The sequence below is a fragment of the Rhinolophus sinicus genome, linkage group LG05 (genome assembly GCF_036562045.2).
Source record: "Rhinolophus sinicus isolate RSC01 linkage group LG05, ASM3656204v1, whole genome shotgun sequence".
NCBI lineage: Eukaryota > Metazoa > Chordata > Mammalia > Chiroptera > Rhinolophidae > Rhinolophus > Rhinolophus sinicus.
This window is the reverse complement of record NC_133755.1, coordinates 97,371,658-97,390,057: the sequence shown is the minus strand read 5'-3', so window position 1 is coordinate 97,390,057 and position 18,400 is coordinate 97,371,658. Positions and strand designations below refer to the sequence as shown.

Here is an 18,400-nt window from a genome sequence, read left to right as displayed (position 1 = left end):
ACAGATACTCAATGAATGTTCTGGTGAGTAAACGAGAGTGAAACACACATACCACCCAATCAGTCTCTGCTAAAATATATGTAGGGATTTTGGAAACTGAGGGGAGAGCTGTCACTGTCATGCTGAGAATCTTGGCAACCAAGGGGTGGGTGGAGGATGGTAAGTCCTTGAAAGCCTTAGCAACTGACTAGAAGGTGCTGATTTTGTTGGGGAGCCCTGGTGGTCTGCCTTGGCACCCAGACTGGGAATCATTTAACACCAGCATTTATTTAGAATCCGTGGGCCAGAAACTTACTTTTCATAAGTTGTGCTTCCCACAGTTAAGAAGATACTTTATGCAAGAGAGAGCGGCTCATTCCTTTCCTTAATGTAGTTCTCTGAACTCACGTATTCTCAGTAGGTGCCTCTCATTTCCCTTCTCCCCTGGTGAGCTGGTGGCCTTTCATTCAAGCTGCTACTCCACACAGCTTGCCTCCTCCCTCCTCCCTGCACCTTCCACCTGAGCAGTTGATGGGCCTCCTGCGGATCTGCACCTGAGGAACTGAGGGGCCTGGTGTGGCTTGCCAATCAGGAGTTTAGAGCTCTCCGGGGATTTACAGCTTTCCCAGCCTGCAGGCCTCCCATGGCTTAGCATCTAGGCAGTTGACACACCTCCTGTGGTTTTAGCTAGCAAGCAGCTTGAGGATCTTCTGTTTGCTGTGAAATAGTTTCAGAGGTTACCTTTCCTCATTTGCATAGTGTGGATGCACCTGTTTTTGTTTGTTTTCTTTTTTTGGGGGGTGAAACTATAAAAGGAAGAGTGTAAAGGAGAAAACACTGGTGCCTGCTTAGTGCTATGACATTGGCTACTGCAAAGGGGCCCACGTTTTGCTGTTTGTAAACCAGGTAAGGCCTTAATCATAGTACTGGTGAGGAAATTATTTGTAATAACAAGAAATAGGAGAGGAGCAGTAAGTCTTTTAGGCTCCTAGCGTATTACCTGGTGTGTATTTAATGGTACCTTATGAGTCTGAATCAATTAAAAAGGCTTCTAACACTTCTTAAATTATCTTCTTCATCTGAAAGTACCACTTGAGAGAAGGCTTTAGGCAGAGCAAGCTGGCCCCATCATTCAAGTAGAAAGGGAAGGAAATAGTTAAAGGATTTTAAACTGCTACAGAGAGCTTTTGCATTTTTTCCTGGTTTTTGCATGAAAACCACAGCTTTTATACATTAAGTATGGTTATGAGTCTCTTCCCCAAAGCTGTTTGAGAAATGTGGACTCCCCGCACCCCACCCCAGGGAATAGGAAAACTAGAACCAAAGGGGAATGCAACTTTGATGCCTAGGATTTTCAGGTAACAAAGAGAAGGGAGAGACTGGTGGGTGCTCAGAAAATAGAAGACTTTATTGATAACAGTTTTCCCCTACCATGTTCAGTTCAAGCCTCACTCAGAGGAAAATGTAACCACGATTTTTATAAAGTCTACTATTTTAGTATCTTCTCTCTTCCCATCCTAATCCCACCATATACCATCACAGGCAAATCCAAATCACATAGCATTAATAAGGACCATGCCAGAATTTCAGTTCCAAGTGCTCAACTTGCCTTTCCAAGATCTCAGATTATTTGAATAATAATGGTCAGAGAGGCTGGGTTAAAATCAGAAGGCCATAACATGTAGAAAACAGGAGAGGTGTTCAAATTTGATTTTTTGAGCCAAAAGGGCATAAATTATGTAAATATAAGGCTATGGAAAGATACGACACATTGAGGATAGTTGGATACTCATTTAATAATAATAAAAATAATTATAACTTGGTATTAATAGTAGTATTACTTATAATAATATGCCCATTAATATAATATGAGCTCAGATTTTTTTTTTTTTTTGGTGTGTCAAGAATTGCCTTAATTTTTATTTTCTCCACGGAAGCTTCATAAAGAGGCTGTGACATTGGCACTGCATTTTACACACAAGAAAACCAAGTTTGAGAGCAGAAGTTCTTAAACTTTAGCATGCACAAGAATCAAGTGAGATGAGTTTCAAGTAAGAGTGATCTGCATTTTGAAACAACTTTGCAGTTAGTACAGAAGTAGGGCATCCATGGACCACAGTTTTGAAGAACCCTGGCTTAGAGTACCATTCCCTAGATCACACAGCCAGTAAAGACTGAGCCAGAAGTTCCATCCAGATCTGTCTCCGTCTTGTTCATACTTTCCTTCATGTTGCTTTGTACCAGGATCAATACTTTCCTTATATATCCAATTTCATATATTATTGGGCAGCCTTACAATTAGTATTATGTTTCTGTAACTTTATTCTGTTTTAAAAAGTCAAAATAATACACAAAATTTTTCTTGTCCAAAATAATGTAAATATATCCAAAGCAAAATATCAAAGACTCCTTCAGTCCTTTCTTCTTGCCTTCTGTTGTATAACTGCTATTCTCAATTGGGATTATATTGTTCTTTTCAATGTGTGTGTTTAGTTGTATGATGTGTAGCTTTACAAAATATAATTAATTGAGCACTTTGCTATATGTCAGTCTCCATCATAAGCATTTTAGATGAATTCACTTTGTAACACTCATAACCACCTTATGAGGTGCTATTACTAACTTTATTAGCTGAGAAAGCTGAGACTTGGAGATCATGAAGCTTATTGATAGAGGGACAAAATTTAAACCTAATAGTCTGACTCCAGAGCTCTTACATGCCATGCTAAAATGTACCCCAATTCAGCATGAAAATATGTTCTAAGTATTTGTATGTGACTTTGAAAAAAGTTAATATATCTTGGAGATACTATCATATCACTAAAGAGAAATCTACTGTATCTTTTTAAATGACTGTATAGAATTCCAGAATAACGATGTAGCATGACTCATTGAACTACTCTACTGTCTTACTGATGAACACTTAAGGTTTTCCCCCCAATTTTTCACTTTTACAAATAATATAACAGCAAGAAATATTTATTGTATAAACGGGAGAATGTCTTCAGGCCAGTTGATTCCCAAAGTGGATTCCACAACCAACCTACATGTGAAATCATCTAGAATGCGTCTTAAAAAAATGCAGACCATACCTTCAAGGAACACATAATCATCATATTATAAATTCATTTAGAGCCCAAAGATAGAAAACTTCCCAATTCACTTCCAAGGCTATAAAATTGGTTCTAAAACTAGACAAAGATAACACAAATAAGGAACATCATAAAGTGTGAATTAACAGAGAAAACTATTCTAGGATAGTGGGGAAGGATGGGATGGGAAAGGCCGACGAAGGAGCAGATGAATTGAAAACAGAAATTGTAGGTTTATAATGGTATCTAACCACAAATCTCTCAACATTTTTTGAATTGAGAAAATTTTCTCCAAGTTATTTCATAGAAGAATCTAAAATATAAAATCTAAGCATCTAGTTCACGCAAGATTTTTGAAGGCATTCCATGTTCTGCTTTTTTTCTTTTTTTTTTTTAGTGTGAAAAATATACAGTCTTCGTCTTGAATGGGACACAGAGCTATTTGTATAATTTGCTAAGGGCAAAAGCTAATAATCACAGTATGTCAAAGTTGTCTGCTTCCCACCCAAAGGGAAAATGTTTACATGGTGACATAAAGAGGATAAGAGTATCAAGAGGATTTTCCCCAAAGGCTTCCCCATCTATAAAAGAGAAAGCATTTGATCAATTTCAATGCCTATTCAATAACAACAGAAATTATTAGGCTAGAAATAGAAGGAATTTTCCTTAAATTGATATAAAATATTTACAAGAAATCCACAGGAAACATCATAAATAACCATGAAAGATTAATTGCATCCTGTTAGATAGAGTCAGAAACAAAACATGAGTACTTACCATCATTTCTATTACTGGAGGTGCAAGACAATGTAATAGAATAAGAAAAATATAATAAAGGTCATAACCATTAGAAGGTGGAAACAATTATTGGTAAACCTACATTGTTTTTTCTATAAAAATATAAAAGTTTCAAGTGAGAAACCATTAAACAAAAGAGGTCAGTAAAATGGCTGGAAACACCACCAACATACAATGAACAACAGCATGTCTATATACTAACAATTGCCAGTTAGAAAAGGTAACAGACAAAAGAGTCTCCTTTTGAAAGAAAAAAATATAAAATACTTAGATATAAACTTAAAAAGGCATTCATATGTCATAAAAAAAAAAGCCCTCAAAACTTAGGTGAATAAGTGGAACTGACATACTAGTAGGGAAGACACAGGAAGATTCTTCCCTACATGAATCTTAACCTCAAGTAATTTCAGTTAAAATTGCAGCTGAAAAAAAAAAAAATGTGAAAAGCTGATTCTAACATTTTTAGGAAAAAACAAATAGATAACAATAAGCAAGAACATTTTTAGGAAGAGGTTAATTTAGGGAGGCTTGCTCTAGATAAAGCTTAGCAATCAAATTGGTGTGTATTGTCATAGGAACAGATAAATAGAGAAATGGAAGTGAGTGAAACTAAACTGAGTCCAGAAACACACCCGTGGATATGTGAGGATTCAGTTAGTGGTTTGGATGGCATTTTAAAACCATGGAAAGAGACTAAATTTCAGTAAATGATGTTGGTAAAGTTATCTACCTGTATGTTAAAAAAATATATTTCTGTGGCATTATCAAGTCATACCATGCCAAATAAACTAAAAAGCCCCATGTTAAGTATAAAGGAATTAAAAGGAAATATGAGAAACTATTATATTCTGTTTATATTATGTGGAAGACCTCCCTGAACAAGACAGAAACCTAGAAGTCATAAGAGAGAAGATGGAAAAATTTGGATGCATAAAAATTAAAAACCTCCCCATGATCAAAGTAATTCTAAACAAAGGTAAAACTCGAGCCATGGAAACAAAATATAATACACAGTACATGACAATACATATTATTATCTATAATATACAAAGATACCCTATAATTCTTTTCCTGAATGAGAAAAATACAAATGACCAAAAAACGAAATTTATAGAGAAATTAATGAAATGGCCAGTGAACATGAAAAAAATTCTCAACCTCACTACCAGTCAGGAAAATATTAATTTTAAAAAGTTAAATATTTATTTTTGGCCACCAGATTAGCACAAATTAAAGAGATTATAAAAGCACTTAATTAAGATTTTGCTGTTTGATATATATGTGTTTTACACATTAATCTTATCCTCATAATAACCCTATTTGATATATAGAATTATTATCTACAATTTATAGTTGAGGATTTAGTTGAAGTTATGTTTTTAATATTGTACATTAACAGTTATTTAGATTTATCTGTAAATTTTCCTTGATTTTCTTCATACCATCTGTTTTTATATCCCACATCTTCCTTTTTTTCTGGATTTACATGTGGTTTGCTGACATACATCATCTAGGAATTCATGCATAGAGGAACTAAAGAAGTTTGATGATTTTGTCTATTGTTTTCTAGCACACAGGACTGAAATCTATTTGATTTTTATATTTTATAGGTAATTTGTTTTTGGAAAACTTTAAGGATTTTTCTTATTCACCAGACCCTTTTATTTTCAAAATATATTTTTCTTTGACCCTGCTAAATTATTTCTTTAATAATTTTCTCCCTGATATTTGCCTGTCTTTTATTTTGTTCCTTTTGAAACTCCTAAGTAGGTGGATATTAGGACTTCAGGGTATATTACTATATTTTACTCATATAAGCCTTTTTTGTCATATTTTCTATCTTTTTATTCTTTTTGTTTCTGGGAGAATCTATGAGCTTGATTTTCCAGTGCAAACTCTTAGTGGCATTCATTTTGCTATTTACTCAATCTACTGATTATAATTTATTTTTGATGATAATTTAAAAAATATCGTACAGCTAATTGTTGTCTTTTCATGGATATAGCCTCTAAAATATCTCTGGAAATATGCTGAAGCTAGATTCTTCTATTTGCTCAATTGGGTATTAGTTCTTGATATTATTGAATTAATATTGACTATTCAATAGCTCTCTTTTATGGTTCTTTGCTTATCTTTGTTTATAATTCCTTGTTTTCCTACCCATAAATCCTTGTTTCATGAACTCGAATGAATATGAGCCAGCAAAGATGCAATAAGGAGAACTTTGTAGAGTTTGGTTTTGTCCAAATATTAATTTAGCAGGCAAGAACTAAAGTCAGAACAAATTAAAACATTTGGGACTCTTCAGTGCCAAAGAAGAGTCAAGATGATTCTAGATTCGCACCCAGCAATGTGTAGCATTTTACAAATATCCAAATGTAAAAGTGGCCAAGACAGAGATAGGTGGGAAAGCAGCATTACATACCAAAATGTAAACTGAGAAACATTAAAAACAGGAACAGAAAAGGCAAGTCAAGTAAGAAGACTGCACAGCCAAGTCTCTTTCTTAAGGCATTGCCTATAAGGCATAGTAGTGGAAGGAAATTATAAGTCTGGCAAAGACAAGAAGATAATTCAAGAAAAGAATCTCTCTCTCTCTCTCTCTCTCTCTCTCTCTCTCTCTCTCTCTCTCTCACACACACACACACACACACACAGATACAGACTATAACTTTGCTTGTAGCAAATAAAAAAGAATACAACTAGTCTTTATTTTTAATTTCAGCTACAATTTTTTAAAAAAAATAGTTAATGTATTTGCATTGCTCAGAATTCAAAAGACACAAAAAACTACTCACTAAAAATTCTCCCTTCTTCCTTGTCTTCCAGCCACCTACTATCATTCCCTGGAAACCACAATGTTACTAGATCCCTGGGTATCCTTCTAGCCTAGAGATACTTTATTTTGTATATACCATTTTTCCTGTAATTATACATATGTAGATATAATTTTCTTTAACCCCTTCCTTTACACAAATGATAACATTACAAACTGTGTTGCTCCTTGCTTTAAAAGATATAATTTGATGAGTGTTCTATATTAGTATATTAAGTACTTCTTTATTTTTTAAGTTTTATTGAGGTATAAGTCAAATTCCACACAATTCAGCCGTTTGAAGTATACAGTTCAGTGGCTTTCAGTATATTTATAGAGTTCTGCACTCATCACAACAATTATTTTTAGAACTTTTTTGTTATCCCCCAAATAAACCCTGCACTCCGTAGCCACAACTCCCTAATTCCTCCATCCCTCCCAGCCCCAAGCAACCACTATTTTACTTTTGGTCTCTATAGATTTGCTGACTCTAGAATTTCACATAAATGAAATCATACAATGGTTTCTTTTCCTTTGTATAATGTTTTCAAGTTCATCCATGTTGTAGTATGTAACCGGTCTCTAGCTGAGAATGAACAAATGGCAAAAAAGACTCCATATGTAAAACACGTGTTTGGTTTGATCTGTGGATATATAGGCACGAACACATTAGTAACCTTAACTACTTCATATGTTTATACAGCAGTCACTCATGTATTAGTTCTCATCGATTACTTTTAAAAGAATCCCATTTAGATGGTGTTAAGGTATTACAGTTTTTCGGGCAGACACTAAACCAAATGCTCAGATATACAGATTTCTTTCATACAGAGTTTTGTAATAGAGATAATTTCTGATTGGTAGTGGCAGGTGGAGTCTCATGTTCACATTGTATAATTAGAGGTGAGCTGAAAGTGTCTCCTAAGTTCACAGTCTTTGCAGGGTTTTTTAATTTTTACACTTGTACTAGTTCTCAGTTTCCTCTTGAAAGGAGATGAATGCATGTGCATTGCACGTGCCCCTATCTTCTTCTCTCGTTATAATACAGAAAATGTTTTACCTTCTCTCAAAGGTCACTCTCACCCAGTGTTCTCTGCATCCTAGACTGGTCTTGCTTTTCAGATACCTCAGTTGTCTCTTTTTCCCTAGCTGCAGGCTTTCCCTCCTACAGAATACTTCCTAATAGTATACACATACCTTTTGTATGTCAATATGACTTTAAAAAATTCTCTTGAGCCCTTATTGACTTCTAGATACTGATTCTTCTCTTCTCATTCTGTCTTTGCTTCCTTGGTGATTTGTGAGAACAGGAATTTAACAGTTGTCAACCTACAGGTAGTATTAGAAGCCAGGGAAATGATGTTTTCCTTTTCCAAGTATCAGACCCATATGGTCAATTTGAAATCTCCACTGGGAGGACTTACAGATAACTCAAACTGAAACAATACACCCCAAATCCTCTGTTTCTGTTCTGTCCCCCATAAGTCTGCCATTTCCAGGTGCCAATTTGCTCCTCCTCCATCTTCCCCTATTCCGGTCCATGGTGTCTTCTCCCATTGCTGGTTGCCCAGGTATGTTCTTGACACCTCAGCAAATTTTGTATATTCTGTTTTATAACTATTTCTCAAATATGTCTGCGTTTCTTCTTCATCTTTCCTTTCACACCCTAATTAATGCATTATCACCTCTGGGGTGGAACCACAAGAGTGCCTCTTACTTATTCTCCTCCTTCGCTTGCCCTCATCTACTCCGTTCCTCTCCACTGCAGCCAGAGTGAGCTTTTAAAAATATGAATGAGTCATATAATTTCCCTGCTTAAAACCCTTTACTGGCTTAATGTCATTCTTAGGGTAAAGTATCCAGTCTGTTGGCTAGCCTCCAAAGTCCTGCCTGATCTGCCCCCTTGCTTACCTTTCCAGCCCCCACCTCTCCCACTCTCCTCCAAATTTTGCAGTCCAGGCACCCGTGCTACTTTCCAGTCTTTGGAAAGTATGGAGTTTTTCCCCACCTCTCTCACTTTTCATATATGCTACTTCCCTCTCTAGAGCACTCTATCCCCATCACATTATACATTTTTCTTCTTACCACTTAGCAGTTTGTTATACATAGTTATTTATGTGATTATGTTTAAATGTATATTTCCTCCACAAAATTTTAAGTTTCACGAGAGGTAGGATGTGTCTCTTTGGCTCACTGCACAGCAGAGTGATAGGTATAGAGTGAACATTCAAAAATGTATGTAGGGCATACTAAACAGGTGATAGCTAATAGTTTTATGCCCTTATGTACCAGGCACGACAATACTTTTACGTGTCCTATTTTACCTAATCCTTACTATCACCTCCATGAAATACCATTCCTCTCATTTTGCACTCGGGAAACAGAAAATCAGAGAAGCTAAGCAGTTCTCCCAAGGAATGTCTTATTTGGGGTTCAGACTTAGGTTTATCTGAATTCGAGTATGGTGAGTATTCCGCTGCACCCGATTGCTTCTTGAGCAAATCATAATAGGTGAATCAACCAGTGTGTTTGTCCTACAGAAATTCTTTATTAGTCAGGTGTTAGTGAATGGAACCTGGAGAGAATGGGGACACAGTTGAGAAGCAACTAGAACTGGAGAACTACTTAGACCCTGGATATGACATGTAGGTAGGTGGGGGCAGCAGAGGGATCCTGGCCATTCGGGAGTTATGAGCGAATGAGGACACTGGTTTCCAGGGGTTGGATTGATGGGCACTACAAGGAAGGGAGGAACAGATATTGTCTTCTTTACTTTAAAATATTGCTTTACCATGATTATTTTGGTGAGTATCTGAGCAAATATTAAAAAGGATTCAGGTCTACTTTCTTCTACCAAAAACTCACCTGATAAGTTTCATAAAAATATTTACTTCTCTTGTTTTATTTATATTTGTTTCTTTGGCATGTATCAGTATCTGACAGGAACTTGATAATATATGTTTAATGAATGAATGGATGAATGAATGAATAACAAAATCAATTGTCAGTGATAATGCTCTTCTTTATATATTATTCTTCTCTTGGGGACTTCTAGACACCCTGGATTAAAAAAAGGTATTAACAAAGATAGGGGTTTCAGTATCTTTGCTAGGCAGTAAGGAGATATTGTAGAGTATTGGGACATTGGCAGAGGTTGTACAATCTAGATATTATTGAAAACCTTGTGATAGTGAATAAAAGTTCTAGAAACCTTCATCGTCTCTGGTATAGTATTTGACTTCAAGGGGAAAGGAACTTATTTTGGAAACCCCAAGCAAGAACTCTTTGCATTGGATACATGTAATTTATTGAAATTTACAAAAAAACCTCTTAAAGGCTTTGGAAATTTCTAAAATATATAACCATGGAAAATATGGAAATGCTGAGAACAGTGCAAACCTCTACAGAAGTAAGTTTTGTATTTATATAGAGTATAAGCACTTTATAAATTTAGGAGCATAAAATATAGACTAGTTTGCTCCAAAATTATAAATTTTGATACAATATATTAAAATGTAGACTAAAGGTTATTTACTAATATGTATTAGTCAGGTGTTCTAAACTCTCTCCTAAGCATCAATTATGCATTTATGAAATACTGTGTGTAATTTTTTAAAAAAACAAATAGAATACAAGCATATTATCTTTAAGGAATTTAATAATGTTTTGGGTTTTTTTCCCCCATTTGAAGGAACAATTGAAAGCTTGAGAAAAAATTAATAACATTAAAGAAAAATAAAGACTCTCATAGTTTTCAGGACATATCACCTTCTCTAGTGTACAGCAGAGAGACAAAGAGAGGATTTATTTATAAAAAAGAACTAATGGGGGAGATAAACACATTTAACATAATATTTGCTGCATGGACCTATGCATAAATAGCCTTATTCAGGAATCAATTGCTTATTTCATAGATCTTCAGATTTTTTTCTTCAGGGTTGAAGTGTGAAAATATGTTTATTTACTAGAAGTAGGTCTCATGAATTTTTCTTAAGAAAACAAAACAAAAACCAACATATGCAAATAAGTTTAGTGCCTCATTGGGTTTGAACACTAACTGTAACATGTAAAAATTTAATAATTAGATCCCTTCAGAGTTACCAGCTTTGCTTTTTCACATATATTGTATCATTCACTACAAGGGTTGGAGGGGAATTTTATCCCCAAACTCCAGGTTAATACAGATTTATTACTGGTGTAGAGAGCTAATAGAATTATGTGGATAAAGCCAAACTGTAGTTTACCATCTGACATCAAATTTATCAAAGTGCACACTCTTTACTTTTAGGTCTTCTGGGGATTGCAAGGTCCGGTTTTTTGTTTTGTTTTGTTTTTTAAGACTCGAGACATCTGAGCAATCATACACCATGGAGCTTGTTTCAAATGGCAATACCAATGAACTCAGGAGTACAACTATGTCTCTGAGATCCTGTTTTCATTTCCTTTGTGTATATACCCAGAAGTGGGATTGCTGGATTAATGGTAGTTCTATTTTTAATATTTTGAGGAACGTCCACACTGGTTTTCATAGTGGCTGCAACAATTAACATTTCCCATGAACAGTATACCGGGATTACCTTTTCTCCACGTCCTTTGTAAACACAGTTTTATTTATAAAATGCGAGAGGTGATAACGCATTTTAGTATTTATTTGCATTTCCCTGATGATTAGTGATGACAAGCAGCTTTTCATATACCTGTAGTCCATTTCTATGACTTCTCTGGAGAAATGTCTATTCAGCTCCTTTGCCCGTTTTTTAATTGAGTGGTTGTCATGGTCCAGGAGGAGGTAGTAGTCAAAGGGTACAAAGTTCAGTTATGTTAAGATGAATAAATTCTAGAGATCTACTGTACAGCAAAGTCCCTATAGTAAACAATCATGTATTCTATACTTGAAAACTTGCTAAAAGGGTAGATCTTATGTTAAGTGTTCTTATCACAACATAATAATAAATAATTATAATATAAATAAATTAATTAAAAGGGCAGGAGGAAACTTTTGGAGAGGATGGATAGATTTATGGCATAGATTGTGATGGTTGTTACATGGGTGTATACTTATCTCTAAACTCATTAAGGTGTATACATTAAACATGTACAGCTTTTTGTATGTCAATTGTACGCTAATATTATTTAAATATTAAAGTAGTTAAAAAGAAGAGACAATACCAAGTTGGCCACCCTGAATTCTTTGAGGTCTTATGGAGAGAACAGCAGCATAAAACCATCTCAAGATTAAAAACATAACAAAACAAAGAAAGCCTGGAATGAAAGAAGGCACAGATTCTTTTTTATTTTTATGAAAACAGCAGCACCTTCTGTCATTTTCCTTTCAGAATTTGGGATTCAGAGGATTGATCTGATACAGTTGGTAATTTTACTTAAAGACCTTCCTATTAAATAGATTCAAATATTTTTGAACAACAGATGGTATAGACTAGAGGAAGAGATAAACACTGTATGTTAAATATTTTATTGGATCAATTAAAATATCATAATTTAAAATGTTGATTTTACTATGGGAATGATGCGTGTCTCTCTATGTGATTGGGAAAGTCAGGTAGTGGGATGAGCATTTATTATCCAAAATTTGAATTAGACTCTTTCTATGAAGTGGGAATGAGGGGAGCTTTTTTCCTTCCCTCTCCCTTTACCACCGTCCTCCCCGCCACACACGTATTTACCAAGCAGGCAGATGGTTTTTCTTCAAGGTTTAAGGAAGCCAGCTTTCAGTTTTGAATCATGCGCCTCTGGGCACTTTGAAAACTGCCTCTTCTGCCTATTTTTAAGATCAGTATGAAAAAAAAAAAAGATAAGCAGATTAGAATAAAGAAACCACCTGTGTGGATTTACTGAAAAAGGCAGACTATAAAGTTAGCAGTACTTTGATAAGAATTTAGTTGTAGGAAGAATGCATCCTTATCTTCTAGGACTTCTTTGTTCTGCTTTTTCTACAAAAGAATGAATTCTTGATAAACGGATACCATCATCTCTGCAAAGTAGTCGACTTGACACTAATTTTCAATCGTGTTAACCTTTCATACCTGTGAATGATTTATGTATGAGAACTTCCACTCTATTTTAAGAGTACTTTCTTTGCATATGCCAGCTTTTCTCACATGTTGGGATAGACTATTTGGATAAATTGTTAGATTTACTGAAAGTTAAATAAGACTACAAAGGGAAAAAAAAGAAAAAACACCACCAATCAATATGTAAACACATATATTTAAAGTAGTCATTTTAGAGCTAAAAATATTCTTCTCTTTTTAAAAAGGAAGATTAGGTCATTAAATAGTGATTCCAATGGCATTAAAACTTACTTTGCCATTGGTTTGCATATTCATGGAAAAGTATCGGGGCCAAGAGTGAGTGTAAAAACAAACCCATTAATTATGGAAGGTACATAATGGAAAATACCAAGCCTACAAATACTACAGTCCTTGTATGTCCTTGAATGTCCCGCTCTGCCCTTGCATGCCATCACTCTCCCTCAGAAGTCTGAGCTATGTCTGAAGTTGGTGTAGGCTGCATTCCTGACAATAGCAGGGTTGTAGTGGAAACTGTCTTCACCACCTAAGTTATGGGGCCTGATACAGTGAATACCATACAAGCAGTGGGTCTGCCTGCCCTAAATTATGCCTGTTCATGTGACCCCATCATTATTCCCAGGATCTGTGCCCTTTGCCCTTGATCTCATTTCTACAGGATTTAGACAAGTGTCAGACCCTTGGAATGCTATACAATAGTGACCTTGATTCCCTGACTTTGCTCTGGAAAAAAACGGAGTTTAAATCTAGTGTTGAAATTACATGGAATGCTTTGTAACTATGGTAGTTGGGCTATTCCTGATTCAAAAGAAGCCCTAACCCTCTTTCAGAGAGACATCTGCCTTTTGATTTGGCTCAGGCTTTCTGGTCTTAAAGAGAGATAATGCATTTATAGAAGACTAAAGCCTCTTTGTTGTTGCTACTTTTGTGTTGCATTTGATACATGGGGAAATAAAGGTGATTGCTGCTTAATATGTTAACTTTCCAGATATTATTTCTAAAGTGCTATCCTTTTAATTGTCAAATACAACACGTTCTGTAAACAAAACAAAACACTGCTTGGCAAATGATACTAGAATAAAGATGGTGGGATGTTTAGTGCTTGATGGATGAACAAGTGGAAAGAGGGTGTAATTCGGAACCAAGAGGCACCACCCCATGGCTGGTCCTGAGCTCCTTTGGGGGGAAAAGCAGTCTTTAATTACATCTGGTACTCATTAATTGTTTTTGGAGTCTCTTTCCAGATCTGTTCCCCCATCAGCCTCCCATTGAGCAATAGAAATTCCAGATGGTTCCCTCCATATGCCAGTGTTCATTCTCTTAAGTAGGATAGATTGGTCACTGACAGAGTGGAATGGAGTAGCCTTGGCCAAGTCAAGAGAAGGTGAAAGCACTGGGCCACAGTTAAACTAGAGGTGGTCTATCGTTCAGGTTTTTTAAGTGGGTCGTATAAGTAACTCTTTCTGAGTGATTTTTCTGAAATATCTTGCATAATTTCATGGAAAGAATCCTCCTTCTAGAGAATTCGGTTGATTCTAATTTTCCACACCTGGAACAGAGAGACGTCCTCTAAAACTTGCTATTATTACTGAAGGTTGGTCAATTTGAACCTGCAGCTGATCTCTGGAGACTGCATTAGGATGAATTCTTATGCTACTTGCAATGATAGTTGTACTCTCTGTTATTGTGATAAAAAGAGAATTCCTTTATAAAAATCTTTTGGGGGCATATGTTTATTTTATTTTAGCAGAATTTTCTTATAAAAGGGACATTGATAAATTTTTCATTTTGAAGAAGATGGACTAAAGAGAGGGTCAGCCTCCACATAATGAAAAAATATACGAGGTCTGACAATTAAGTTTGAGAACTTGTTGCAACGATGTTGCTAACCTTTTTTAATATCAGAGGGATTATTCATTATGAATTTGTACCAACTGGACAAACAGTTATCCAAGTTTACTATTTGGAAGTGCTGAAAAGGCCGCATGAAAAAGTTAGACAACCTGAACTTTTCGCCAACAATTCATGGCTCTTGCATCACGACAATGTACCAGCTCACAGGGCACGTCTGTGAGGGAGTTTTTAGCCAGTAAACAAATAACTGCATTGGAACACACTCCCTACTCACCTGATCTGGCCCCCAATGACTTCTTTCTTTACCCGAAGATAAAGGAAATATTGAAAGGAAGACATTTTGATGACATTCAAGACATTAAGGGTACTATGACGACAGCTGTGATGGCCATTCCAGAAAGAGTTCCAAAATTGCTTTGAAGGGTGGACTAGGCACTGGTGTCAGTGCATAGCTTCCCAAGGGGAGTACTTCCAAGGTGACCATAGTGATATTCAGCAATGAGATATGTAGCACTTTTTCTAGGATGAGTTTGTGAACTTAATTGTCTGACCTTGTGTTATCATTCAAGTATATTGCATTGTATTTATTTTCTTATTTGTCTTCATCTGATAATGAGAAATATGCCTTACTTATATTTGAATTCCCACTACCTAGCAAGATTTGGCACATCATGAGGAAAGAAATTAGGAAAGAAGAAAAGGTAAACAGACAGATCAGGAAATTTCAAAGGGAAAGGTGGCACTGAAAGAAATAAGAGTAATGCTTCTATTCTTGTCTTTATTTACACTTTTTCTCTGATACCTATTGGATTTTACATGTGATATATGTGTGCCCATGCATGCACTTTTCTTTGGTTTTATTTTTGAGCACTTAATATATGATAGGTGCTGAGCAAATAAAAGTAGGAATGACAGCTATGGTCTCTATTCTCATAGAGCTTGTAATTATTAGGCTATCTGTGATTTGTGGGAAATTTGCTGGTATGTTTGGAGTGGGTAAGGCAATTAAAAGAAAAATTTCTTCTAAGGGGCTATGTGATAAAGACCAAAGGGAAATTTTAAATTTCATGTAATTGTCATATTTTAACTGAAAAGTATGTTCAAAGGAGGACTAATATCCTACTTTTATGAATTTATGATATGGATGAGAGAAAGCATTTATTGGAACAATTTCATTGGTTTGTAAAATCAGGCTCAACAGCCAAACATTCGTAGAAAAGGCCATAGGTTGGAAGAGGTAAAGGCCATTGCATAGAACTCTTGTTTTCAAAGGTGGTTGCTTGAAATAATTTGTCTTGCTTTTGAAGTCATGTTAGTCATGAACCCATAAAATCTATGTTAAACATAGAACATTCTCTAGATATTTCACTCTTTTTATGCATGTTTATAAAGTACCAGTGATTAAATTTAAATAAATATAAATAAAATATATTTTTTAAATAAAAAAAATATATTTTTCCCCATTTGGTTAGCCTGATTAGTCATTTTTTATCAGTCACTGGTAAACTCTTGAATTTAAGGTGTGTAGGGAACTAAACTTGACAGTCTATTTCATCTTTATCTTTGATGTAACAATAAGCACTAGGGATATTGAAAAATAGATGGTTTCTTCACCTAATGAAGTAACAGTGGGAGAGAAAGAGATAATTACACTGAGACCAGCCCAGTGACAGTTGCCCCCTTACATATAATAATATGTATGTAATTATAATGATATGCTTTAGTGCTCTATCATAAGAATGTACAAGGTTTCACTGGAGAGTGACAAGAGAGAGATTTCCACAGTGGGACTGGGAGTGACTTACTAGGAGAGCAAAAACTTAGGTTGGTTCTGATGGATGAGTGGATGGTGCTGATGCTGTTGGATTGTGATTGTACCTTTGGGACCACTGTTCTACTGTCCAATGGAGAGAGAAGGGAAAAGAGAGAGCACATACAGTAGGATTTATGGATCAGGCCTAGAGAGGTCACACTTCCATTCTTCCTGCATTTTATTGACTACAACTCAGCCACAGGGCTTCATCTTACTGCAAAGTAATCTGGAAGAGATAGTCTAACTCTGAACCCAGAAGGAAAGGGAAAATGATTGGTTTCCAACCCTACAGTCTCTACTACAGGCAGGTGTACCTGTCTTATAGCTAGGGAAGTAGGCAGGACTAGAAAAGACAACTCGGGAAAAGCTAATAAAAGCAGGTTCTTAAGAACAGCAGGGTGCATTACTTCCTGAAATAAAACATGAGATTATGTTAACAAAATTCCTTAAAAATCTTTACGTGTGTCAGTGATTATGGTACCTAAAATTTAAGCAGAAATATTTATTTGATATATTTAATTTGTATTGAATTATTGCTGAGCTTCAGGAAGCAACACAGTACTTTGGCAAATATGTAAAATATTTACTATTTTAAGTGATAATTTTTTATCAATTTATTACTCTATTGTTACTTTTAGGAAAAATCTGTGATTCTTCTGAAGTTGTATGGAAACCATTTTTATAAAAGGGGAGAGGAAGAAAAATGGTTTTAAGTTGTCTGAAGAGCTCTAAAAACATGCCAGGCTAATGGACAACAGTACAGATAATGAAAATAGTCAGCATTTATTGAGCACATAGCAGACACTTTGCTTTACATGGTAGGAATTGGGGCATTGAGAATGGCTCACTAGTACTCTATAAACACTTCAACTCTATTAACTCATTTAACCCTCACAAAAACCCTATAAATGAAGCAGGTATTTTTATTATTATTCCCATTTCACAGATTAGATAACTGAGGCCCCCAAGAGGTAAAGTTGTTGGTCCACACAACTACTAAGTAACAGAGCTTGGATTCACATCCACATAGTCAGAGGCCAAGATCTTATCCATGGTTCTTGACCTCTCTGAAACTAGAGCCAAAGTGAAGGGACAGGACAAATCATTGGCACTTTATCTGTCTGTACATTTACACTAAAGAGAGGCGGCTTGGGACAGCTGTTTGGAGCATAAGCAAAGCCTTTTGGCCATAACACCCAGTTTATTAAGAAATGGCAGAATTTATTAATTATGGCTGTTTCTCCCCTGCCTCTTTTTAAGGCCTAGACTTTGGCAAACTACAAGGGGTGCCAAAAAAAAATGTATACAAGTGGACACTTTGGTCAATGTTGAAGCAGTAGTTCGCCGTAATCAGAAGTGTCTGGACGCTGATGGTAACCACTTTGAGCACCTCTTGTAACTGCAGAAGTCAAACGTGACTTGTATTCACCTTTTGTTATCGGTATATATTGAATATTACAATTTTTATACAGTTTTCCAAAAAAATTTGTATACCTTTTTTTGGCACCCTCTGTGTTTGTTCTTCCAGATACTGCACCTTTTCTGCCGTAGGCAGCGATGTAAGCTGCTCCTGAATTTGCTGGAGAACTGCAGAATAAGTCACTAGAGGAGAGAAGGCAATTCTCGTCTTGGTTACATGTCTGAGCAATTTCTTTTCTCTCTGCAGACAGGACTGTCTTTGTCGATGTAGAGCTTCCATTGCTCAAAGGCCTCTATGTCATGGGGACTTTAGAATTCCCGGTGGACAGAAGCAACATTCTGAGCGTGGCGTGCATGGTCATTGCAGGCGGGGAGCTGAGAGTTGGTGAGTAAAGGACACAAGGATTGGGAGCATAATGAGAATTAAGCTCTGTGAGAAAGGACTCGGCAAATGGTGTGTCATTAGCAGGTCGCTTCATGGCATTTGGGAAGAGCTAAGATAAGTAGTGAATTTACTAGTAAGACTTTTCTTCAGCCAGCTTTAGACACAGAGATGGGTCCTTGGTCTGTCTCTCATGTC

The 18,400-nt window shown here is 35.8% G+C and overlaps 1 protein-coding gene across 7 annotated transcripts in view; it reads left to right on the top strand.

Annotated features, from left to right (window-relative positions):
• PKHD1 (PKHD1 ciliary IPT domain containing fibrocystin/polyductin) overlaps positions 1-18,400 on the top strand; it is a 433,016-nt gene that overhangs the window by 253,148 nt on the left and 161,468 nt on the right. For all 7 annotated transcript variants that reach the window (XM_019734773.2, XM_074333064.1, XM_074333066.1 and 4 more), the window contains one exon: positions 18,068-18,205. In XM_019734773.2, the coding sequence (XP_019590332.2) occupies positions 18,068-18,205 (138 nt within the window). The remainder of the gene's footprint in view (positions 1-18,067; positions 18,206-18,400) is intronic.